Source organism: Myodes glareolus, chromosome 4 (assembly GCF_982192425.1).
Source record: "Myodes glareolus chromosome 4, mMyoGla1.1, whole genome shotgun sequence".
Lineage (NCBI taxonomy): Eukaryota > Metazoa > Chordata > Mammalia > Rodentia > Cricetidae > Myodes > Myodes glareolus.
Window position 1 is genome coordinate 69399473 of NC_142029.1, and position 26168 is coordinate 69425640.

Genomic DNA, 26168 nt, shown 5'->3' on the forward strand with positions numbered 1-26168 from the left:
TTAAATTCTTCACTGTTTCATTGTTACTCGGAGCTGTAACATGTTGATTGGAGTTGAGCTTCTCTGGGTTTAGGGGGAAAGGAAGGTGTGGGAGGATGGAACCCAGACCCTGGCACACTCTTTTTATTTATTTATTTATTTTTAGTTTTCCTTTCTCTTTCTTTTCTTTTCTTTTCTTTTTCTTTTCTTTGTTTGTTTTTGTTTTGGGGAGATAGGGTTTCTCTGTGTAGCCTTGGCTGTCCAAGAATTCACTCTGTAGACCAGGCTGGCCTTGAACTCACTAAAATCCACCTGTCTCTGCCTCCCGGGTGGAGTGCTGGGATTAAAGGTGTGCGCCACCATTGCCCAGCAGCCTGGTACATTCTAAGCAGGCAGTCTGCCACTGAGTTCCATCCTCAGCCCTTGGTTTTTATCTTTCTGAGAAAGAGCCTTGCTGTGTAGCTTGTTTTGGCCTTGAACTTGCTAGAAAGCCATACTGGCTTCAAATTCGGACATTCTTCATTGCTCGACTTCCCAAAAGCTGAAATTAATAGTGTTTCCCACCAACTGGGCATTCTCATTGTTCTGTAGTGTTTTGTTGTACAAGGATACCACGGTTACTAATCCATTCTATTAATGCATTTTATTAATAGATATTATTTATTATTGAGACAGGGCTCACTGTGCAGCCCAGGGTATCAGGAGGCTTTCTATATAGCCACGAACAGCTTCAAGTCCACAGAGGTTCTCCTACCTTTGCCTCCCAAATTTTAGGATTATAGACATGTACCACTCTGCCTGTTATTTATTCCATTTAAATTTAGACCCAAAAAAATGCATTCAATTGTATCCAGCAACATTTCTGTGAATTTATCCTCTAGAGATATTTCAAAGTATGCAAGCACACATGGAAATTAATGAAATATTATTTTAATTGTGAAAAAGTAAGAAGCAACTTCAGTTTCTGTTAGTAGATAATCCATTCAGCTGGGTATTGGTGGTGGGGCCAGAAGGAAAAGAGCATTACTGAACTGAATTTGTTCACATAAAGTAAACCCAAAGCCAGTGAGATGAGTAGGTGCTCACTGCCTAGTTTGATGAGCTTGATTTGATTGCAGGAATCCACAGGCTCGGAGGAAAGAACAGATTCGTGCAAGTTGTCCTATGAACTCTGCTCACACTCACAAAGGCACCCATGCGTAAATCCACTTTACTTTTTTTCTAATTTTTTAAAGATTTATTTATTTTTCTGTATTTTATGTATATGCATACTCTATCTGCATGTATGCCTGCACACCAGAAGAGGGCATCAGATCTCAGTACAGATGGCTGTGAGTCACCATGTGGCTGCTGGGAATTGAACTCAGGACCTCTGGAAGAGCAGACAGTATGCTTAACCTCTCTCCAGCCCCCTAAAGTCCAATTTCTTTAAAAAAAAAAAATCTTTTGCCAGGCTTGGTGGTGTGCACTGTTAATGCCAGCTCTTGTGGGGCAGAGGTAGGAGGATTTCTGTTATGTGTGAGGATAGCTTGATCTACATAGTGAATTCCAGGACACCTAAGACCCTGTCTCAGGGAGAAATTGGATAAAAGGTCAGTGTTTATAGTGAGAGGCTGTGTAGTTTATAAAGATAAGCAGCACAAGAGGAGACAGCACTTTCTGTTGACAACACTTTCAAAATAGAAGCGGTACCCCTTGTACCTGCTCTTAAAGCCTTGAGTTCGGCCTAGCTCGCTCACCATCCTCTCCAGCCTGTACAGTCAGTCTGAAGCATCCTAACTCTACCCTTGCTTCCTTCCCTTTCCTTGGAGCCCTTCATTCTCCCTAGAACTGCTGTAGCGTGCTTTCTTAAACGGAACTTGAACCATGTAACTCTTCTATTGCCTCTATACTAAAACGATTGTGTGGCCCATTAGGCCTCATGGGAGCTGGTACCTTCCTGTCTCTGTGACTTTGCCACCCTGCACTTCTCTCTCACTAGCTGTCCTCCTGCAGCCCGGCTCACATCCATCACACCCACTATGTTGAGTTCACCACAAGACAGCCCTGGCGTTTGTATTTCAACTCAAACACTCCTCCACCGGAGTCCTCCTTGCCCAAACTGAAACCGCGTTCCTCTGTTCTCCCTCGGAATTGCCAGTCATCCCCTTTGGTTCTCACAGACACTGGCCAGCATTCTTTGTATCTATTTCTTTATTGATTTGCTTTTTTCCCTTTTGTTGCGTGCAGACTCACAAACAGAAAAGCTCTTATCATACCTAGAACTGCCTGACTTAACGTGGGCACTTACTAATAAATATTCAACACATTTCATATTCAAATGAGAGTATATATGATACTAATCTGCAAATCAAATTCACCTTGAGTTGTGAGTTTGGAAGCCACTAGTCAACCACACACTGAATTGTATGCTATAGGTTACACAGGACATAACCAAGTTTATTTTACCAGTAGAAAAGGGAAGTTAGAGAAAGGGGTGTGGGTAGAGCTAGAAGATGGCCCAAAGGTATCTTAATAGGATTAAAATGTTTTTAACATGACACAATAACTTTCCCAACCCATTTTATCATATAAGTCAAGCCAGACTGTGTCACTAAAATCTGAGCCAATTGAATATAAAGTTTGTAACTATCGCTTGCAAGAATATGGAAAGGTTCAATCACGCAACCTGTGAGGGTCATGGAATGTGGCATTAGAAGCCGTCCTGTCCAGGGCTTCTGTCTTGAGTGTCATGTGTCTCCTCGCTCATGTTTGACTTTATTTCTGTCTGTGCTTCTGAGAAAACAGACGTGCAAAGCATCGGCATGGTAGCAGGAGCAGTGACGGGCATCGTGGCCGGGGCCTTCCTCATTTTCCTCTTGATATGGCTGCTAATCCGAAGAAAAAGCAAAGAGAGATATGAGGAAGAGGAGAGACCTAATGAGATTCGGTAAGCGTCCTGGCTTCTGCGGACTCCCTTTCCAGGCCTGGTCCATAGTAACTCCTCAGTATCAACGGCCCTCTTCCCCTCTGCACTGTGGATCTCTATAAAGGATCTTTCCAGAAGGAGGGAAATTACAGTGTAGGAATAGAAGGTGTGACTCACTTTATTGTGAAACCGTCCTTGCTCTGGCTTGTTTTCTGTTGCTGTGATAAACATCATGACCAACCGCAGCAGTGTGGGGGAGAGAAGGGTTCATTCCCCTTATAGCTACAGTACAAAGAGAAGTCAGGGCAGGAACTCAAGGCAAAAGCCTGAGGAGTGACCGATGAAGCCGAGGCCGTGATGGAGGGACTTGCTCCTCTTAGCCCACTCAGCTGCTTTCTTATAGAACCAGAATCATCCACCGAGGGGGCCCCACCCACAGTGAGCTGTGCTCTCTGACATCACTCATTAATCCAGAAAATGCCCTACAGACTTGCCAGAAGACCCGTGTGACGGTGATGTTTCCTTAGTTAGGGCTCCCTCTTTCTAGATGACTCTACCTTGAGTCAAGCTGACAATCAACCAGCATAATTTTCAACTTTACTTCTGATTCATTACCACTTAAAAAGGGCATATAATAAAGGATGATATAACCTACAGGACATGAAAGGATCTAAGTATACAGACCCCAAAATCAAGGCAATTCTATCCAGACCATTTCAAGTTGAGCCACATATATCCTGGTGCAACCAGTGGGGCCTCTGGCCAGCACCGTAACAAACATTTCCCTAAACTTAGCTTTACGTCTTACAAAACAAGGAAGTGCTTTGTTCCTTAACAGCGGCCTTTCTTCTGAGGCTTTTGGCTTGAGGAATTTGTTGGAAAAAAAAAATCTCAGGAGGAAGTAACTTTCGTGAGAGTCACCACACCCCTGGCAGTCCTGAAGTTTATCCTTGCTGTCTTCTGTTCATTTTTCCCCTGCAGAGAAGACGCGGAAGCCCCCAGAGCCCGCCTTGTGAAGCCTAGCTCCTCTTCCTCGGGCTCCAGGAGCTCACACTCTGGCTCTTCCTCCACCCGCTCCACAGGGAATAGCGCCTCCAGAAGCCAGAGGACACTGTCCAGTGAAGCAGCACCCCAGCCGGGGCTAGCCACCCAGGCGTACAGCCTCATAGGACCAGAAGCAAGAGGTTCTGAACCAAAGAAAGTGCACCACACGACCCTGACCAAAGCAGAAACCACACTCAGCACAATCCCCAGCCAGAGCAAAGCCTTCCAAACTGTCTGAATCACAGTGGACTTGACTTGCGCTTTTCCGGAAGTCAGGATCTTAGCCTAGCCACTGGAGCTCGTTCACCAGCCACACAAGCCCCTCAGCCAGATAAGAACTCACTTAAGTAGCTGCCAACATGGCATGGACCAGTTCTGATAAGCACCCTCCTTATAGGACACCAAACAATGGACGTAGGCAGGTCATCTCTATAAAGGCGCCTCATCGTGCCTTCGGAGCAGAGGTGGAGGGAAGGAGGGGCCCAAACCTATTTTGCTCACCAGGACTTGTGGTGAAAATAAGGGAGAGGTGAGGTGGCGTACACCTGGAACATCTTACATAGAAGTGTTGCAGGTCACCACAGTCAAGAAGAAATGGGAATCTCATAGGTCAATTTTCTAATCATTTCTGCAAATGTATCGGATTAGCGTGATTATCCAGATAGTCAAAACAGAAACCCACAGCCTTATATTACACCTCTCTGCAACATGTATGGGGACAACTGCTTCAAAGAAACTCACATTAAAAAAAAAAAAAGAAACACTTTTTTTCTACCTTGACTTGACTTTATGTATCATAGATTTGAACATTAATTTGGGGAGGATTTGAAATAGTGGGAAACAGAAAAGTGATTTTCTCTTTCCTTATCTACCACCAACCTTCAGATTTCCATGGGACCCCAAAATAATAACTAAGAAAAGAGTCCAACCAAGATGGGACATGATGCTGTGAAGAATTCCATTTTGATGTTCGGAGGATTGCTAATAGATAACGAAACATGTATCCGGGGCAGTTGCGGGTCATTACTCAAATCTGACACCCCTAAAGACTTCTCTATTGGAAGTTTCTAGAAGAAACAAATATTCGCGTCACTTAATGAATGTCCTTAGGGAAAGAATACTCTAGAGAAAGTCTCTTAGGGAAGTTGAAAGATCCTCTTGCATTCTGCCTCCTGCTCCTCTCTCTGAGAACACGTGAAACCAGACTGTCAAGACTGACTGGAATAGAGAGGGACGTTAGACCTTTCCCTTGGTAGGTCAAAGGACACTTAATACTGGCCCAAGCTTGGAGATTCTTCGGTTTCTTTCATTTTAGAAGGATGTGAATGTGGGACCTTTGAAGACTCTAGGCCTTAAATTTTCAGGGATCATTTCCTAAAGGCATTGGAAATACATGGCCCATCACTTCCCACTGACAGGCTGAACCCGAGGGAACCACAGTGTCTCTCTTCTCCGCCTTAGCCTCCAAGAAAAGTATAACTGTGGGCTGGAAGGAACGCAGACTACCATTAGGGAGCAGGTGGTGAGACAAACAAGTGGGCGAAGGGAGAGCGTTCAGCTAACGGCTGGTAATGCTTTCTTCGTTGTTGGCATTTGGGCAAGAATTAGCAGAAAGGATTCACCAGCAAAACTATCAAAACAACTCATATATGGGGGGAAAAAAAGGTGTCCAAGAAATTAAAAAACAAAAAACCAGCCAGTCTCCGATAAGTAACTTGCCTTTTGAACGGTTTTGACAAATAGGTTACCTATGGCATAGTTGCTTAACCTGAATTAGCTCTTCAAGGAACAAGGCAAAGTCAGCTGGTCCTGGTGGGTGGAGCAGAGCATTTCCTTTGGTCAATCAGGGCAAAGGCTAGAGGAAAGAGGAAGCCGCTGCGGGCGGCCACCGTGATGAAGCAGTTTCTGAAGTGGCACTCAGATGCTGACAGGGAGAGGTGGATGCGCAGTATCGCCCCATTTCTCTGGCTTTTTACCCCGTGTTTTAATTCGCATAAGAGCATCCTCACAGAGTATACATACATTTCCTTCTCAAGTGCCTGGGAAATGATGCTTGCATTGAGTTGTCTGGGTTTGTTTGGGTGAGCTTCCCGCATGCTAAAGTGACAGTCCTAACCCGAGTTTTGTCTTCCTTTGAAAGAGGTAGAAATAAGAGACATTGGGGTTATAACACAAATGCCTGTTCATTTGCCAGAACAGGCATATTTGAAATGCTTCTTATACTAACTCTTATCTCGTTGTAAGACTTTTTTTTTTTTTAAAGCCCTTTCCTCTAACTACATTTTTATTCGTCCTGGAGGATGGTATCCAGGCAACATGCCTCTTCTGCTATGTAATTCTGAGAATTCTTTTTCCTGGAGTCCCTGAGCCAAACGAGCTTCCTACGAAGGCTGCAGCTGGGTTGTCACTAGCCATCTTCTCAGTGCTTCCTGCCTTTGAGCAGCAGGGGTTTCCTGTCTGTGTGCTCGGAGCAGGAACCAGTCCCCTTTGTTTGAGAAGGAAATCCCGATTATTTAAAAGCGTTGTTGGAAACTACCCAAAAACTACCTTGGAAATCCATTCCCAATGGAAAACTACAATAAGGACACAAAAGAGATTGTACTAGGCTGAGCAATTCTGAGAGAGAAGGCGCTGAAGTCATAGCAATGACAGAGCCCCTTCTTTTCTGAATCAGGCATTCAGGCTTCAGCAAGACAAAGGGCCGGCTGCAGATGAGGTGAGAGCGGCCGCTGGCTCCAAACCTTAGTCCACTGACTTTGCAGACCAAGCTGACCGAGTCCTTAATGTGAAGCAAATAGAAAATGAAAAAAAAAAATGATGAACAGAAGCCAAATAAATAAATAAAATAAAAGTTTGTAAGAGAAAAATGCAGATGGAAGGATGTGGACATTTAAAGAGAAACCATTTCAATAAAATACATAAGCCAAACTTAAATCTGTAAAATAGTTAAATGGATGTTTTTGTTGTTATGTTGTATGCAAAGCACTTCAGAATTCTGTTTCAAAAGGTTTTTATTGTTTGCCTTATTTCTGGTGTTTCTCTGTTTCTGTGTCAATCGGCCTTGTTGCCTTGTAAACGGAACTGTACGCGTCACAAAAGCAGTTACGGACTGTAACTCCATGTGTATCGGCAATGAAAAAATAAATAAGGGAAGACAGTACCGGAGGAGAAGCTGGGGTCCGTGGAACCTGCACTGGAAATACATTTATTTTTACCTTGCTGCCAAAAGACAGAGCTCAGGCCAAAAGATCTATTAGTGACTGACTTCAGTCACAAGTTTATTGTTAGTCTCAGAGATTCGAAGAGAAAGACGGCCGACCCAAATCATCATGGCCAAATTAGTTAAAGCAAGCAGTTAGTTAAAGCAGGTGGGTGCATCAGTATACGAAGTACTTTTCCTCTCAGGACAAGATGGTAAGTGTAAACGGCACAAAGGCAGCTGCCCTTAAGGACTTTGTCAAAATCAACAGACAGCAATTGTGAAGCGAGTATTTTGTGCCCAGGCTAAATACCAACTAAGGGATCTGAAGAGAAGTCACCCCGAGAGTTACAGAAATCTGAATACAGCTTTACAGACGTCCACACAAATCTCATGGCAGAAAGTAGCAGCCTGGTGGCAGGTCCCTGGGAGGACTCTGCTGTAGGAAGGGCTGCAGTTCACCCAGCCCGGCATACGTGGAACAGGTCTCAGCAGGAGAGAGAACAATAATGGTAGCTATCGTTTATGGGACATCAGGGGACAGGCACTGTTTCTTTGGAGACAGGATCTCATGTAGCCCAGGCTGGCTAGATACCTATAGCTAAGGATTACCCTGAGGTCCTGACCCTTCTCATCTCTACCTCCTAGAGTGCTGACATTATGAACAAATTTCACTATAGTTAGCTTTTTCTCCCCTGACTCCCAAACTCTAAATATAGTATACATTTTATCCCAACTCCATACTCATATTAATTCTATAGAAAGATGCTTGCATTCTCATTTTATTTATCTATTTGTTTGTTTGTTTGTTTTGTCTTGTCTTGTTTTTTGCAACAGGGTTTCTCTGTGTAACCATGCTGGCTCTCCTGGAACTCCCTCTGAGAGACCGGGCTGGCCTTGAACTCACAGAGATCTGTCTGCCTCTGTCTCCTGAATGCTGGGATTAAAGTCGTGCACCACCACCATCTGATTCATTCTCATTTTAGAAATAAGAAAACTATCTGGGCGATGGTGGTGCACACCTTTAATCCCAGCACTCGGGAGGCAGAGGCAGGCGGATCTCTGTGAGTTCAAGGCCAGCCTGGTCTACAAGAGCTAGTTCCAGGATAGGCTCTAAAGCTACGGAGAAACTTTTTCTTGAAAAACCAAAATAGAAAAGAAAACTAGATGTTGGAAAGACAGCTCAGTTCCCAGTACTCACACGATGGATCAAAATTGTCTGTAACTCCAGTTCTAAGGGACCCAATGCCCTTTTCTGACCTACTCAGGCTTCTTCATATACATTACATATATACTCATACAAGTACATACATATACACATAAAAGTAAATAAAATTAAAAAACAAATAAGAAGGCTGGGAGATGGTGACACATGCTTTTAATTCCAGTACTCTGGTGACAGAGGCAGACAGATCTCCGTGAGTTTAAGGCCAGCCTGGTTTACAGCATGAGTTCCAGGACAGCCAGGGCTACACAGAGAAACCTTGTCTGGAAAAGCAAAATCAAAACAAACAAAAAACAAACCAGAAAACTAAAACACAGAGAGTTTAAGTCCGTAGCAGAGCTCAAATTTAAACACAGTCATGTCAGTGTGGCAACAAGACATAGAATCCCAGCACTTGGGAGGCAGAGACAAGGCGATCTCTGTGAGTTGGAGGCCAGACATAGAATCCCAGCACTTGGGAGGCAGAGGCAGGCGGATCTCTGTGAGTTTGAGGCCAGCCTGGTTGGTCCACAAAACTAGTTCCAGGACAGCTGGGGCTGTTATACAAAGAAACCCTGTCTTGAAAAACCAAGAAAAAAAAACAACATAGCAAGACCTCATCTCAAAGATAATAATACATGTACCCAGTCATATACCATTGTGTTCCATCAGAACTGATAGGGCTTGATGAAATGCTTAGCCCTAAAATCCTTACAGCTTTACCCAAAACCAGGGACTTCGCTTTCCTTCAGCTTGCTTTCTCATCCCTACCCTTTTCAATCTACACAGTGAAGATCATTCATATGGTACAAATTATTTTATAAACATATATACATATATATATCAAAATAATCATGGGTGTAGATGAAATAATGTACACAATTTTCAGAGACTGTTTTTTAAAGATTTATTTATTTATTATACATACAGTGTTCTGCCTGCACACCAGAAGAGGGTACCAGATCTTATAGATGGTTGTGAACTACCATGTGGTTGCTGGGAATTGGAAGAGCAGCCAGTGCTCTTAACTTCTGAGCCATCTCTCCAGCCCCATTCAGAGACTGTTAAGCATAGAATATCTTGAACACACTGAGATTAAGTTGATAATAACGATTAAGATATTCTAGTTTTATTAAAAATTGAGCTCGAACATTTGAGGGACCTCAAATGTAGAAGTCATTAGGGTCACAACTGGGTGGGTGCCACACGCCTATAATCTCATCACTCGGAAAGTTGATGCAAGAGGACCACTGAGGGTTTGAGACCAGCCTGGGCTACAAAGTAAGTTTTGGTCCTGGAGAGATGGTTCAGCAGTGATGAACAATAGTTGCTCTTCCAGAGGACCGAGCTTTGATTCCTGGCGCCCAGGTGGTGGCACACAACAGTCTGTAGCTCCAGCTCCAGGAGATCCAACACCCTCTTCCAGCCTCATCAGGCTCCGTGTTCTTGTGCTGCCCAGAGAAACGTTCAGGCAAAACACACATACAAATAAAATAAAAACTGAGCTGGGCATGGTAGCATCTATCTTTAATCTTAGTACTTGGAAAGCTGAGGCAGGCAGGTCCCTATGAGTTCAAAGTCAACCTGGTCCGTACAGCAAGCACCACGCCAACAAAAGCTACATAGTAAAGCTACATGTAGCTACAAAGTTGCATAAACCTTGTCTCAGAAATAAACAAACAAGTAAATCTAAAAAAGAAAAACAAATTGAGTTCAGCCAGCATGGACTACACAGTGAGATCCAGAGATGGCTCAGAGGTTAAGAGCATTGCCTGCTCTTCCAAAGGTCCTGAGTTCAATTCCCAGCAACCACATGGTGGCTCACAATCATCTGTAATGGGGTCTGGTGCCCTCTTCTGGCCTGCAGGCATACACACAGACAGAATATTGTATACATAATAAATAAAATAAATATTAAAAAAAAACTTAATGAAGCAAACCCCCATTTAAGAATTGTGTTTAATGGGGCGGTGGTGGTGCATGCCTTTAATCACTGCACTTGAGAGGCAGAGGCAGGTGGATCTCTGTGAGTTCGAGGCCAGCCTGGTCTACAGAGTGAGTTCCAGGACAGTCAAGGTCGTTACACAGAGAAACCCTGTTTCAAAAAACCCTAACAAACAAACAATTAGCACTTGGGAGGCTATGGAAACCAGGTCAATTTAAATGCAAGTCCTGTCTGTTGTACATAGTAAATTCCAGACTAGCCAGGGCTTCATGGGAAGATCTCTAAAGCTCAATAATATGTAATAATAACAACAATTAATAGAGATGGTTCATGCAACAGCATCTCTTTTCCACATTACAAGATTAAACAAGATGTTTTACATGGGATGTGCAGCCACGTGTGCTAGCACCCACCTTTAATTCCAACACGTGGAGTTCAAGGTCATCCTCTTACGTTGTCATGCTGGGCAACACAAGACTCTGTCTCAACAGTACTTTAAAAATGAGATATTAGCCGGGTTCTGGTGGCGCACGTCTTTAATCCCAGCACTCGGGAGGCAGAGGCAGGCGGATCTCTGTGAGTTCGAGGCCATCCTGGTCTACAAGAGCTAGTTCCAGGTCAGGCAACAAAGCTACAGAGAAACCCTGTCTTGAAAAAGAAAAAAGAAAAAAAAAGAGAGAGAGAGAGAGATACAGATAAACTTGGGTAGACAAGATGGCTCATTGAGTAAAGGTGCTTGCCTTGTAAGCTTAACAACCAGAATTCAGTACCTGGTGATCATGGGCACACACCTTTAATCCCAGCACTCGAGAGGCAGAAGCAGGGCCACCTTTGTGAGTTCCAGGCTACACGGAGAAACCTAGTCTTGAAAAAACAAAAAATAAGCCAACCTGAGTTCAATCTTTGGAACTCACATAAAGATAGAGAGAAGTTAGCCTGTTCTAATGAGTTTCAGGCCAGCCAAGGATACATAGTGAGATAATCTTTTTTAAGAAAAGTGTGTGTGTGTGTATGTGTCTCTCTCTGTGTGTGTATGTGTGTGTGTGTATGTGTCTCTGTGTGTGTGTGTATGTGTGTGTGTATGTGTCTCTCTCTGTGTGTGTATGTGTGTATGTGTCTCTCTGTGTGTATGTGTGTATGTGTGTGTGTATGGATCCTACTCCATCCACAAAATCTACAAAGCTGTCCTGATGCCTATTTACATGCTATGCATTCTCCAAACAATAAATTATTTTGAAAATCCATTTACTGCAGGTAATCTTGGCTAAGATTTAAAGCATAAACTGTGGAATAAAGCTAATCTGATTTTGAAACTAGGTTAAAGTAGAACAAGTTATTTATTCTCTCAGGAGCCTCTATGTCTGTGGCTGAAGACTGGATAAGGTCTGCCAGAGACAAGCTGAGGGCCAGGGTACCCTGCGGCTTTAATCCCAGCACTCTGGAGGAAGAGGCAACAGATCTCTGTGAGCTGAGATGAGCCTGGTCTACAGAGGGAGTTCCAGGTCAGCCAAAGCTACCTAGTGAGATCCTGTTTCAAAGCAAAAATAAAATAAAGCCACAAAGATCTGTGCAAAATAGCTGACATTCGAGTCACATAAGGAGACACAAGTGTGTACTCGTCCTTGCTGCACACACAGAGCCTGTAATAAGAGTCACAACCAGTTGTAAGGCAGGAGGGTTTTCATGTTCACGGCAGGATGCTTGTTTCCCTTCATTTCTTCTGTGTGGTATGATGAGAGAAAGTGATGTTAGGATGGCTTACATGTATGTTTTCATGTTTAAGGGAAGCAATTTATACTTTGCTACAATTGGAAAGGAAGATGCTACTATCAGTTTGGATCATTCTGGTTTCAGTTTTCCTAAGAATGTGGTAAGCACATTCAAGTCTTGAGCAATCAGGCTACACACTGCAGGTTTTAGTCATGTCTGCTTCCAACGGCTGTTTTCTGTGGCCTTTCCGTGTAAGTTCACCATTCTTTGACCCTGAATAATTTTCTTTCTTTCTTTTCTCTTCCATTCTTCCCTTCTTCCTCTCTCTCTCTCTCTCTGTCTGTCTGTCTGTCTCTGTCTCTTTCTCCCTCTTTCCTTTTTTTCCCTTTTTCTTTTTCCCTTGAGGTAGAATTGAGAGCCTCATTTCTAAGCTGGCCTCAGGCTAATAGCAAACTTCTTGCCTCTGCCTCCCAAGTTTTGGGATTGCACACAGGAGCCATCAAACTCAGCTAAACAATCTTTAAAATTTCATATTTGGGGGTGTTTGTTGGCTCATTTGTTTTAAAACAGATCTCAATGTAGCCTTGGCTAGCCTAGAACTTCCTTTGTAGACCAGGCTGGCCTCACAGACATTCAACTGTCTCTTTCTCCCAAGTGCTGGTATATTGAAGGCGTGTGCCACCAGTCCCAGCCCTAAAAAGTACACACTTTAAACTCCACCCCAAGACACTGGACCAGTGCCTTTCCCTGCTGAGTTTCATTGTGTGTTTGCTTGTTTATTGTTGTCGTAGTTGTAATGTTGTGCTAGAAACTGAGCCCAGGGTCTCACAAATGCCAGACAAATGCTGACGGTAGCACTGCCCAGTGACTATCCTAAGAATGATGGACTTGCCGCTTTTTTTTTTTTTTTTGATGGTGGGGGTTTGGATATGTGGGTTCCAGGCTGATCTCAAACTCAGTGATCCAGGCACGTGCCACCATGGCCTTCCCTTAATTCTTAAGTTAGCTGGAGTGGCACAGGGCTATATTCCCAGCACTCGCAATGATGAGGCAGAAAGATCACAAGGGTGAGGCCGGTCTTGGCTACAGAATGAGACCCTGTCTCAAAAATAAATACAAGCAGGCTGGAGAGGTGTGGCTCAAAGGTTAAGAATGCTTGCTGCTCTTTCAGAGGACCAGGGTTTGGTTCCCAGCATTCACATGGAGGCTCATAACTCTCCGTAATTCTAGTTTCAGGGCATCTGAATTCTTCTGACTTCCAGAGGCATATACATGATACATAAAACTACATGAATATGAAACACTATAAACATAAAAACCTTAAACCTTTTAGAAAGGAAAAAAACAAAGGGCTGTCCACCCCCTGGGCTGGTTAACTTGGTATTTTCATATTATCTAATAAGTTATGGTAATTTGAGTAATTTCTTCGGAATTGTCTTCAGCTGGTGGTACTACACTACTCTTATGAAATGATTACTTCTGATGACATAGCAAACCGATTTTACCGATTAGTCTCTGGACAACCTGCATGTGCTGGCCTGGTGATGCAGGCTATGGTCCATGTTACTCACAGGGCTGAGACAGGACTGAAAGTTGAAGACCAGCCTCAGCAACAGAGGGAGTAGAGGGAGCGCAAGGCCAGCCTAGGCAGCTGGATAAAAGATGTCTCAAAAATCTAAAAGATTATACATGCATATAAGTTACTGCTACCAGAGAATACATGTACCTAGAATCCCATCTGTACTCTACACAGAATATAAATTTGGGCACCCTGACCTCTCCATACAACCTGTACCTGCCTTGTTAGACCCTCGTTAAACAGCAAGGGTGTGACAGATTCAGATTTTATGGAACTTGGGTCTCTGAGATAAAAATGATAAATGTTCTGACACTTTCAGACTTAAGAATCCTAAGTGGGGGAGGGCAAGGAAATGAGATGGTAGATAAAGGACAAAAAAATAAAGTCCTACACATTTTATTTAACCTCTAAAGCTCTGAAGTCTTTGCACCATAGGAAGAGAACCGAAAGGTCCCAGTGTTATACACACTTGTAATCACAGAACTCAGGAGCTAAGACAGGAGGATGGTTATGAGTTTGAGAACACCACAGCCTACATACTAAGTACCAAGCCAACATGGTATGACCCTGAACAGAGAGAGAGGGGAGCTGAAGTCATCTCTATGTCACCACACAAGAAAATGTCTGGAATTTAAATTCCGATGTGACTCCAAAGTCCAGGCTCCTCTCACTCCCCGACACCAAAGCAAGACAGTGTGCTCTATACTTATAAGGCGTTCCAGAGACTAACACCTTACAGACTTCAGGATTCTGAGATGTAGGAAAGCCACACAGTCCAATTCATTTGAATGTGCTTTAGTCCCCATTCCTACCAATGCTGGGATTTTAGGGAGTGGAAAACAAAATGTTTTAAGAAGACAGATACTCCAGCCAGACTGAGTTTAAATTCCTGACTCCAGGAAAGCATGCTTCTCATAAAAGACTTGGTCATTGCTCTCCAGAAGAGAAGAGGAAACACAAGAAACAGGGCCTGCTGCTGAGCCCATTCCTGCTGGAAGGACGTGAACTACGTGGAATGCCAGCGAATGTCCATGGTCTTCAGGCACACGAAAGCACAAATAGGAGTCTTGTGAGCTGGCTGCTCTGCTGGCCTCAGCAGACTCCAGGAGGAAAGATAAAGCTTACAGAAGGTCGTTCCCTCTGGAGGAAGCAGAGCTACAGGATCCAAGTCAAGATGACAGGGAAGTCATCCTAGTAAACACATTTTAGATTAAAGGGGAAAAAAACTGATTCAACAATCTGATCATGTGGTTTGTCAGGTTAATCATTTAACCTTTCCTCATCTACAAAAAGAAAATCACGATAATTCTTACTTTTATTTATTTATATATATTTTTTTTTGGTGTTGTTTGTTTTTTGGAGACTGGGTTTCTCTGTAGCTTTGGAGCCTGTCCCGGAAGTAGCTCTTGTAGACCAGGCTAGCCTTGAACTCACAGAGATCCACCTGCCTCTGCCTCCCATGTGCTGAGGTTAAAGGCATGCACCACCACCACCCAGTCATATAATTCTTACTTCTTGAAATTTGAGGCCGGAAAAAAAAAAAAAAGAAGATTTGGGGCCGGGCGATGGTGGTACATGCCTTTAATCCTAGCACTTGGGAAGGCTGAAGCAGGCAAAGCCAGCCTGGTCTACGATACGACACTAGTTCCAGGACAGCTAGGGCTGTTAAACAGAGAAAGCTGTCTTAAAAACAAACAAACAAACAACAAAGATTTGAATCAATTTTTTTGTTGTTCTGAAGACAGGGTGTTACTACTAGCTCAGACTCAAACTCATGATTCTGTGGCCTCTACATTTGGAGTGCAAACGTGCACTTAGGACCTCATAAAGAAAATTAAATGAGTAGTGTGTGCCACTTAAAATAGTGCTTAGCAGCTGGGCGGTGGTGGGAATGTCGACTGAGAAATTACTTCCATCAGATCAGCCAGTAGGCAAATATATGGGACATTTTCTTTTTTTTTTTTTCTTTCTTTCTTTCTTTTTTTTTTTTTTCCCAGACAGGGTTTCTCTGTGTGGCCTTGGCTGGCCTGGAACCCACTCTGTAGGACCAGGCTGGCTTGGAATTCACAAAGATCCACCTGCCTCTGCCTCCCTAGTACTGGGATTAAAGGCGTGCGCCACCACTACCAGTGGACATTTCCTTGATTATTAATTGATGTGAGAGGCCCCAGACCACTGTGAGTGATACCACCCCAGGTAGGTGGGTGATCCTGGGTTCTATAAAAAACAAACCGAGCAAGCCACAGAGAACAAGCCAGTAAGCAGTGTTCCTCTGGTCTCTGCTTCAGTACTGCCTCCAGATTTCTACCTTGAGTTTCCGCCCTGAGTTCCGTTTTGATGGACTATAAGCTGTATGAGAACATAAACCTTTACCTCCCATGCTGGTCCTGGTGTTTATCACAGCAATACAAAGCGAACTAGGACAGAGGGTCTTACCATGTGGATTTGGCTGGCCTCAGATTTAACATGACCCTTAGGCCTCTGCCTTCTGAGTGCTGGGATTACAGGTGTGTACAAGCACTCTGGTCTTTTTTCTTTCCTTCCTTCCTTCCTTCCTTCCTTCCTTCCTTCCTTCCTTCCTTCCTTCCTTCCTTCCTTTTTCTCTTTCCTTTTAGGAGTCCCAACATGTAGGCCAAGGCCCAGTTGGTCTAGAACTAACGGCTTTCCTGTCCCCACCTCCTTCCTGAGTGCCGGGGTTGTAGGTCTGTATCACTGTGCTTGGTTAATTTCAGATCTTGAATAAGTAAATTTGCTGTTTGAAATCCTGAGCAGCAAAGAAATAACATTCACTTTATTTTCTGTTTGTATTCAGTCTTAACTTTATTTTTTAGAGGGGAGAGGGCACGCATGTCATGGCATGTGGAAGTCACAGTGCCACTTTGTACGATCAGCCTGTCCTCTCTTTCTTTACATGGCTCCCGAGAATCAAACTCACGCCTTCACCTTTGCATGGCAAGTACTTTATTAGCCACTGAGCCATCTTGCTGGCCCTTTATGCTTTCGATAGATAGTGAGAACACGGTTCAAATTCTAGAAGATATTGTGAGCAACCAGAAGCAGAGGCTAATTGTTCTGCCGTCTAAAAACTGTGCATGTGTGTGCGTATAGTGCTACACATGTGTATGTGTTAGTATATGTGCAGTCATGTGTGCCTGCATGCTTGCAGAACTCAGAGGAGGGATCGGAAGCAAAACCTTATCTCCTTGAGAGTGGAATTTAGCAGTAATTAGGCCAGAAGTCCCAGATATATATTATGTATTCTGGTCACACTGGTCCCCTATACCCCCCACCCTTTTTTGAATATTGAGTAAAGTTTACTAAGTAAACTTTAGTAAAAAGTTTCATATAAAAACATGATCCAATTCTATACAACAGTCAAGCAGGTCCTTTGGGGAGGGGTATGGACTGCTGTGCTCAACGCCATTGTTAGACTCTTTCCAAGGCTTCATGCACGATGCTGTTGCTTTCTCGAATGACCACCATGCTGATGTTATTCCGTTGCCCACGGGTTGCCACCCCCCCACACTCATCAATCACAAGACTCATAAAGGGATCAAATGCTGTAGTAGTCCCTCTACATGTCTGCCACCACTTAACTTCAATGATAACTTCAGTTTGGGAGGGTGGGCCATACTCATGACAACTCCTCAGCAGGCTTAGCAGGACACAATGGCGAAAGAAGAAGCAGTCCCCTCACCCACCCACTCTTATCCCCTTGCCCACCCCGCATTGATCTCTCATTCTACAAATCCCCATTCTGGGCTGGCTAGATGGTTCGGTGGTTAAGTGTGTTTGCTGGTCTTCTGAAAGTCTGGATCTTAGTTCCCAACACATGTCTCAGATCTGACACTCTCTTACACCTTCCTTGGGTACCCACACACAGGTGACATATAGTCACACATAGGCACAGTTATAAACATACATGTTTTTTAAAAGGTCCCCATCCCACTGTCATGTCCTTTGTTTTTACTTTGGGGTCCACTGGGTTTAATCAAGGCTGCCTTTGTGGGCCTCATACGGAGTTATCCTGGGGCCTGGTTTATTCACCAGTGGTTAGCCACTAAAGACTTCCTCTGCTCCAGCCATCATCAAACCATTTGCCCCTTGAGTGAGGCAGGACCCCTTGAGCCCCTCCCCAATCTGTGACTGAATATTTAGAGGAGTGAGCTTGTATGGACCCTATGAAGGCCATGCCAGCCACTGAAATCATGACTGCCACTGCGTGTCGTGCCCAGAAGCATTTCATGATCTGTCCTATCATCTGACTCTACTTCTTTCCACCCCGTCTTCCCTGAGGTTTCCTGAGTCTTGGAGGTGTTATGATGTCCCTTTAAGGTTGAGCACTCAGCATCTGCTTGTTCTTAGCGGTGTGACCAGCCCTGAGTCTCTGCATCAATCACCCTTGGCTTCAGAGGGAAGCTTCCTGATCAAGTCCGGGGCAGCACTATCTCTAACTCCCTGACTGCAGGTCCTGAACGTCCCCCACGCCCTCCTTTTCTCTCTCTTGAGATTATGGGTTGATAAGTGAGATTATAGGTTGGCTCCAGAGATGCCTTGGCTGGAACTGTCCTCTGATAAGATGAAGTCTGGAGCCACTGGGATTGCACCAGGGGTTAGTAAAAGTTTTTCCCTTGTGAATGGGGTTTCTAGTGAGATTCCTGGAAAGGGAGGGCATTAAGCAGATGTTAATTTGGCTGGAATTTCTGTTTTTCCACAGGCAAGCGGCTTCAACTGGATTCCTAGGTGAGGAGGGGCTTCTCTCCTCTTCACCATTTCCTGTCTTCCTATCCGGCCTGGCTTTTACTTATTTTGAAACTGGTCTCACTAAGATGCTCAGGCTAGCCTTTGACTCAGGGTTTCACTAAGATGCTCAGGTTAGCCTTTGACTCAGGGTTTCACTAAGATGCTCAGGCTAGCCTTTGACTCAGGGTTTCACTAAGATGCTCAGGCTAGCCTTTGACTCACTCTCTAGTTCAGGCAGGCTTTCAGCTTTCTTCCTGTTTCAGCCTCTATAATAAGTAGCTCGGTTAGAAGGCCCTCCCCACCCGACCTCCCAGAAAGAACGCTTGTCAAACAGACCCAGGCTCTTCGTTTTTAAAATTTTATGTACCGGTTGACAGTCTCATATATTCCAACCTGGGTCTAGCAGAGCTTTTAGTCCTCTACCTCCTGCACGCTGGCTGAAAGTGTGAGCCACCACACCCAGTTACACTGAAGCTTAAAAAAGGCAGATGGAGACGAGTCTAAGATGAAGGAACTGTGAGGTATTTGTCTCACGTTTCTAATAGGGGGGTAATAACACCTTAGAAATGCCGTAAGAAATAAGAACGTGACATGTGTACATATATTTACATTGACATGAAAACGGTCTTATCGGACAGTAACAAAAAGGACACCTCTCCCCCCCACACACACACTCCGGAACTCCAAGCCATCATTCCTCCCAATATACAAATACGGGAGAGAAAAAAAAAATGCCTTTATGACTTTGCTTCAGTAATTACTGGCTTTGCAGAGGACAAAGGCACCCCAGTCTTCTGACAGCCTTCCTCACGTGGTCTGGAGAGCACCCAACTCAAACGCCGGAACTAAAAGCTGCAGCGGCATTCTTTTAAAGAACAACCTATCTGTAACTAATAAATGGACGTCCTGCCCATCGGAAAGGCCACGTGGGAGGTGCGGGAGCGACGAAGTTGGGGTGACAAGGCCCCGAACGCCCTACCTCCATACCGTGCAGTTTCAAAGCCCAAGCGCCCGCTCCGGCATTGTCACGTTTTCAAGGACTCTGCGCGGCCGGGCGTTTAGTTTTTGGTAAAAGTCAAGTCAGGGGAGACATTACCTCATGCTGCTGAAAATAAAAGGTCGAGATCACACAATCAAGGACACAGGGCTGCCGGAAACGAGGGCTGCCAATGTCCAGCTCACCCTCAGGGTAGAAAATGCCCTTTTGCACATTCTTTTTCACAGAGAGGTCTGGGGGGGACAGGGAGGGACACAGGCCACGCCGTACAAGCCCGTAGGTGGGGAGGGGCGCTCGGCTCTGGGGTCAGCCACGGGGACCGGGCCATGTCTTTCACTGAAGGTCACGAACGAAGCCCCTGGGGAGCTGGAACAAGGCAGGCACGTCTAGCCTCCGCACCGGGGGCTGCGGATCGGCGCGTCCCATTTCGCAGGGAGACCGCGCGGCGGCCAAGCCACCTCCTGAACCCGGAACCCCGAGTCAGCTACCCTAGCGGTGTCAATCAGCCTCAGGCGCAGACACCGGGGGTGCGCGAAGCCTGAAGACCGCAGCCCGCCAGGCTAAGGGAGACGCACCGAGCACGGGTGGGGGAGGGGCGCGACAACCTTCGCAGCCATTTTGTCCTCGCCCCACTTCCGTCTTCTTTTCCCGGACTAATACCCCACCCCCACCCCGGGTCGTCTCTCAGGCAGCCCGGGGTCCCGAGAGAGCCCAGATCCCGGAGAACACGGCTCTCATTGGTCCGCTGCGAATGGACCCGCCTTGCTCCCTCGGCTTCCTTCCGCCCCCACCAGCTCGCGCCGACCGGGCGCGCAGGCGCACACTCTGCCGACCCCCTCCGGCCCTGAGTGACAGCGGACTCCCGCGCGCGGGCTCTCTCCGCCCCGCCCTCCCCTTTCCCCCCCGGGCCGTTCCGAGAGCGGGGGCGAGCATGAAAGTTCCAGAACGCCGCGGTCGTGCGTCATCGCGAGGTGGGGCGGGGCGAGGGCGGGCCTTAGGAGAACGTCTTGGATCTTCATTGGTGCGGTCCGAAGATTCCCGTCGCCTATTGGCTGAGTAGCCATGATAGGCAGCGAGACGGGGCGGGATCCTTCTGGAAGGTTCTAAGACAGGGTATAAGAGACAGTGAGGCGGGCGGAAACCGGTCTCATTGAACGCGGCGCCAGCTTTCGGGGAATTGGTGCGGTCTCCTCGCCAGCACAGCCGGGCCTACACGCGAGGTAAGGCCTAGGGCGCTGGTGGCGGCGGATGGAGGGTGTGTTGCAGCGCGCGATGGGCGCCATGGCGGGAGCGCGGCCGTCCCCGGAGACCCAGGCTACAGCTGAAGCGGAGGACCGGCTTAGTCAGGGCGGTGCCGCCATGGCCTTGAGGTTCCGCGTGGCGGGGGAGGGGCGGCGCGGGCCGCTCCCATTATTCTGCCCCCGGATATAGCGCCGCAGCCTTTACCTTGGCTGCGGTTTAAGCTAAAGCGTGTCTTATTTACTTGGTAGACTACAAGTAGAAGCTGCTTGGAATAATTGAGCAAGGCGAGTCTGGCGCCCGCAGTGCGCGGCCCTGGCGGCGGGGTGGGGGGGTTGGGGCCACGTGCTCCACCATTGTCGCAGAGCTTCAGGACAGATGGTTCCTTGAGCCAGGAGCGGGTTCTGCCAGGCCTGGCACGGCTACCGCGACTGCGGCAGCGCTGCCCCCAGCCTTCTGCCCGGCTGCGGGTGGTGGGTACAGGCTAGTGAAAGTACCGATTGCGGCCTAGAAGCCGGGAGATACACCGCTTAGCCGTTCTCGTGTTCCGTTTTCTTCCAGCAATCATGTCTAAGGGACCTGCAGTCGGTATTGATCTTGGCACCACCTACTCCTGTGTGGGCGTCTTCCAGCACGGGAAGGTGGAGATAATTGCCAATGACCAGGGAAACCGAACCACACCAAGCTATGTGGCTTTTACTGACACGGAACGATTGATTGGGGATGCTGCGAAGAATCAGGTTGCGATGAACCCCACCAACACAGTTTTTGGTAAGTAGCCAGCTTTTAATGCGGGCTGGGAAGCTTTCTAGATGACTGCAACCTGAGAGGTTAGCATTGCGGCTGATGTAATATTTGTCATTAAATATGGGCCATTGCTTTCCTGCCCCGGAGCTTAGACAGACTCGCTAACCTGGATGTCAGGCGCCCCCCCACACGTGATAGATACCACTCCCTTTAGTGTAATACCGTCCCTCGATCTGTGACTTAATGGTGGATTATAATGAAGTCCTTTATCTTGCAGATGCCAAACGTCTGATCGGACGTAGGTTTGATGATGCCGTTGTACAGTCTGACATGAAGCACTGGCCCTTCATGGTGGTGAATGATGCAGGCAGGCCCAAGGTCCAAGTAGAGTACAAAGGAGAGACAAAAAGCTTCTACCCAGAGGAGGTGTCCTCTATGGTTCTGACTAAGATGAAGGAGATTGCAGAAGCTTATTTGGGGAAGGTGGGTTTTTAACAGGTGTCACCTGGGATGGCTCTTTTAACTCTGAAAACTAGCACTGTTCATTGCTGGAATTTGCCAAACTAACAGTTATGCAATTCATCGTAATTTCTAGACGGTTACCAATGCTGTGGTCACAGTGCCAGCCTACTTCAATGATTCTCAGCGGCAGGCAACAAAGGATGCCGGAACTATTGCTGGTCTTAATGTGCTTCGAATTATCAACGAGCCGACTGCTGCTGCTATTGCCTATGGGCTAGACAAGAAGGTATGTGTGCAAGCACAGATTGCTTAGGGTTGGTTTGCACAACAGATAAGTGTCGAGCTAAGAATTTTATTCAATTTCAGGTTGGAGCTGAAAGGAATGTGCTGATCTTTGACTTGGGAGGTGGTACTTTCGATGTGTCCATCCTCACTATTGAGGATGGAATTTTCGAAGTCAAATCAACTGCTGGAGACACCCACTTGGGTGGAGAAGACTTTGACAACAGGATGGTCAACCATTTCATCGCTGAGTTTAAACGAAAGCACAAGAAGGACATCAGTGAGAACAAGAGAGCTGTCAGGCGACTGCGTACTGCCTGTGAACGGGCGAAGCGCACCCTCTCCTCCAGCACCCAGGCCAGTATTGAGATTGATTCTCTCTATGAGGGAATCGACTTCTATACCTCCATTACCCGTGCTCGATTTGAAGAATTAAATGCTGACCTCTTCCGGGGCACTCTGGACCCTGTGGAAAAGGCCCTTCGAGATGCCAAACTAGACAAGTCTCAGATCCATGATATTGTCCTGGTGGGTGGTTCTACCAGAATCCCCAAGATTCAGAAGCTTCTGCAGGACTTCTTCAATGGAAAAGAGTTGAACAAGAGCATCAACCCTGATGAAGCTGTTGCTTATGGTGCAGGTAAATACAGCCTACATACCTTAGTAGTCTCTTTAAAGAGGTTCCTAACTGAATAATTCGCTGTGATGATGGATTCCAAAACCATTCGTAGTTTCCACCAGAAATCCTGTGTTGGCTAGTTCCTTCCTTGGATGTCTGAGCGAATGAAATGTGGTGAAGGGGTTGAAGTTAGTTAAGGTGGACATTTCTAACATTATTTTTCCTTTCTTAGCTGTCCAGGCAGCCATTCTATCCGGAGACAAGTCTGAGAATGTTCAGGATTTGCTGCTCTTGGATGTCACTCCTCTTTCTCTTGGTATTGAAACTGCTGGTGGAGTCATGACTGTCCTCATCAAGCGCAATACCACCATCCCTACCAAGCAGACCCAGACTTTCACCACCTACTCTGATAACCAGCCGGGTGTGCTCATTCAGGTATGTAGGTTATGGAATTTTGCTTTTTGCATAGAGAACCCAGGAAAGTCTCTCGCTGTGATGATGGATTCCAAAACCATTCGTAGTTTCCACCAGAAATCCTGTGTTGGCTAGTTCCTTCCTTGGATGTCTGAGCGACCAGTTTCCCCTAATTAAGCTTAATCTACAGTACTATTTTAAGTCCAATGTCTTAATTGTATCTTTAATTTTCCTCAAGGTGTATGAAGGTGAACGAGCCATGACCAAGGATAACAACCTGCTTGGAAAGTTTGAACTAACAGGCATCCCTCCAGCACCCCGTGGTGTTCCCCAGATTGAAGTGACTTTTGACATTGATGCCAATGGCATCCTCAATGTTTCTGCTGTAGATAAGAGCACAGGCAAGGAGAACAAGATCACCATCACCAATGACAAGGGTAAGTATGGACATGACACCTACTTTCCAGAGGATTTAACTTAGGCTTAACTAGGTTTTTAAGACATGTTCATGATTTTGACATCTTAACAGGCCGTTTGAGCAAGGAGGATATTGAGCGCATGGTCCAGGAAGCTGAGAAATACAAAGCTGAAGATGAAAAGCAGAGAGATAAGGTTTCCTCCAAGAATTCCCTGGAGTCTTATGCTTTCAACATGAAAGCAACAGTTGAAGATGAAAAACTTCAAGGAAAGATCAATGATGAGGACAAACAGAAGATCCTAGACAAGTGCAACGAGATCATCAGTTGGCTGGATAAGAACCAGGTAGGTATTCTGCCAGTAAGTGGGGGGAGTAGATCAACGTTCAGTAGGATTGGGCTGAGTTCGGGGGTCACTATGATGAATGGTCCAAAACATTCGCGGTTTCCACCAGAATGTCAAGCAATGTTGGCAGTTACCTTCCTTGGATGTCTGAGTGACTCAAAGCTAAGGGATAGGTTCCTGTTACAACATAGGAAGATTAACAGTAGACCTTTTATTAAGTTGCTAATTTTTTCTACAGACTGCAGAGAAGGAAGAATTTGAACACCAGCAGAAAGAACTGGAGAAGGTCTGCAACCCTATCATTACCAAGCTGTACCAGACTGCTGGTGGGATGCCTGGAGGAATGCCTGGTGGCTTCCCTGGTGGAGGAGCTCCTCCCTCTGGTGGTGCTTCTTCAGGGCCCACCATTGAAGAGGTGGATTAAAGTCAATCCAAGTAGAAGTGTAGCATTTGTTCCACAGGGAAACATTTGAAGGACCCAAATTTAGCAAGTTTCATGGCAGTTTCAAATTCAAACTGCTACAATAAATTAACTGGGCATTCTCAATACTTGAACATGTTGGAACATGTGCACAGGGAGTGAAACAAGCATTGCACTTTATAAGCACTGTATCCTAAGTGGAAAATGCAATGTCTAATAAAACAGGTGGAAAATGGAATGTCTAATAAAAATATTTAAATTGGCACCATACAGTTGTCATGACTGCTTTAACTTCTAGTTAGGTGAATTTTTTTTGAGGCACGACCCAGCTGATCTTAAATGCTGGTATGAGGCCTGGACCATCATACCTGACACTGTTCTGGGGTAGAGATTGGGTTTTATCAGTTTACCCCCTACTTAGACTGGAAATTTAACCTTGGGAGAATAAGGTTGTGTGAGACCCCCATCTTGGCTTAAACTTGGAGCTTCCCATGGTTTTAAACGGATTAGTTTCTACTTTGGGGACAGAGCAGAAGGAACACACAAGGGTCTTGGCTGGGCTGCGGTTGGGGTGGGTGATGTAATCTCAAGTTGGGCAGTTAGTATGCATAAGGTGATCTGAATCCCAAGAAATGGTGAGTGATTTAAGTCACCACCTAGTGGTAAGCCTTGTTCCCCGAGTGGCAGTGTACAGTAAGTTGCTATATTGCATACAGCAACCTAATCAAATGTTGCTGTAGTGCTTACAGAGCTGCTCTTGTAGGTTAGTGACACATTGTGTGGAAATCGGGTTTTTTTCAGCCCATTAGTGTTAAGCCTTACAGGGCTGGGGTTACATTATGTCACATTTACACTTGTATTGAACCAGCTTTCCTATATGCTAAGAAAAGGTATACGCAGCCTACCGTGCTACGTATTTAATTTTTCTTGGGTTACTTGGGATTGTTGGTCTCCGGTCTGGTTTTCCCTGGTTCTTTGACGGAAACATACTGCCATGTGTAGTGAAATGCTTTTGAGACCATAGTTAGGGTCTAGGGTAAAGGGAGAAAATCTAGCAAAAAGTGATGGGGAGCCTTTTCTCTGCCTCTAATAGGGAGTCAGTACTTCCAGTAAATTACATGCAATGTTGCTCCCAATCTTCCAATGTTAACCTAAACCCACGGTGATTACTGTTCTGGCTAGGAATTAATATTTGCAGTTTTTTTCTGTTTAGGAGCACACACCTGAAGGTCAAAAGACAGATTGGGAATCTTAGCTGTGGGTTCCAAAGGCTGGCTATTCAGGCTTATCAGCACACAACTCCCTGCTTCTGTAAAAAGTAAAAAATTAGCTAGGTGGTGGCAGTACATGCATGGCAGGTGGGTGACCCAGCCTGGTCTACAGAACTAGTTCCAGGGCACAGAAACCCTGTCTCAAAAAGTGGAAGAATAGCCTTGTAGTTTATCTGGGAAAACGTTTTAAGGCACTAAGCAAAACTACAGGACAAGGGTTTTCAGGGACAGCATTATTCCTGCTGCCATTAACTTTGATATCAGAGTTTAGCGTCTTCCGTTAGTCCTAGCTGTTTAAGCTTGCCTGCAAGTACTGAGGTCACTGGCATTACTAACAACCCAGGCTTTAGCTTAATTTTATATTTCTCAAGGTTTCCTCAGGTAACATAGATTTTTCTTGTGACTTTTTGAGACAGAGTTCCTCTGTGTAGTTTTGGAGTTTGCCCTGGCACTCTAGATCAGGCTGACCTTGAACTCGGACCCACGTGCCTCCCAAGTGCTAGGACTAAAGGTGTGCACATACTGATACTGAGTTCAAGGCTCTAGACCTGGTGGAAAAGCAGTGTCTCAGTTCGGATGGAATGGAGCAGTGGTTGGGACTGTAAGTGGTAAGACCTGTTTCATATCCTGTCCGTACTGCTTT

The 26168-nt window shown here is 45.7% G+C and overlaps 2 protein-coding genes, 1 long non-coding RNA gene, 3 other non-coding genes and 1 pseudogene across 6 annotated transcripts in view; 5 read left to right on the forward strand and 2 right to left on the reverse strand.

Moving 5' to 3' along the window:
* Window positions 1-7102, forward strand: part of Clmp (CXADR like cell adhesion molecule) — a 108429-nt gene extending 101327 nt beyond the window's left edge. The window contains exons 6-7 of the mRNA XM_048417070.3: window positions 2767-2908; window positions 3869-7102. Of these exons, the coding sequence (XP_048273027.1) occupies window positions 2767-2908; window positions 3869-4169 (443 nt within the window). The 3' untranslated portion in view covers window positions 4170-7102. The remainder of the gene's footprint in view (window positions 1-2766; window positions 2909-3868) is intronic.
* On the reverse strand, window positions 2384-20135 carry LOC148122327 (uncharacterized). Its single transcript, XR_015737713.1, has 2 exons — window positions 19408-20135; window positions 2384-2849 (listed from the first exon to the last, which is right to left on the reverse strand). It is a non-coding gene; the product is annotated as an uncharacterized LOC148122327 (long non-coding RNA).
* LOC125388896 (small nuclear ribonucleoprotein G pseudogene) lies at window positions 16144-19401 on the reverse strand (annotated as a pseudogene).
* Window positions 20136-20370: 235 nt separating the features above from the next.
* Window positions 20371-24522, forward strand: Hspa8 (heat shock protein family A (Hsp70) member 8). The gene is made up of 9 exons (XM_087905537.1): window positions 20371-20528; window positions 21109-21318; window positions 21572-21777; window positions 21890-22042; window positions 22123-22678; window positions 22890-23092; window positions 23310-23508; window positions 23601-23833; window positions 24072-24522. Exons 2-9 carry the CDS (start codon window positions 21114-21116, stop codon window positions 24255-24257), a joined length of 1941 nt encoding a protein of 646 aa, XP_087761663.1. The 5' UTR covers window positions 20371-20528; window positions 21109-21113; the 3' UTR covers window positions 24258-24522.
* On the forward strand, window positions 22736-22821 carry LOC125389168 (small nucleolar RNA SNORD14). Its single transcript, XR_007228406.1, has one exon. It is a non-coding gene; the product is annotated as a small nucleolar RNA SNORD14 (small nucleolar RNA).
* Window positions 23145-23230, forward strand: LOC148122328 (small nucleolar RNA SNORD14). The gene has a single exon (XR_015737784.1). It is a non-coding gene; the product is annotated as a small nucleolar RNA SNORD14 (small nucleolar RNA).
* LOC146894457 (small nucleolar RNA SNORD14) lies at window positions 23901-23988 on the forward strand. Its single transcript, XR_015001969.1, has one exon. It is a non-coding gene; the product is annotated as a small nucleolar RNA SNORD14 (small nucleolar RNA).
* Window positions 24523-26168: the final 1646 nt, after the last annotated feature.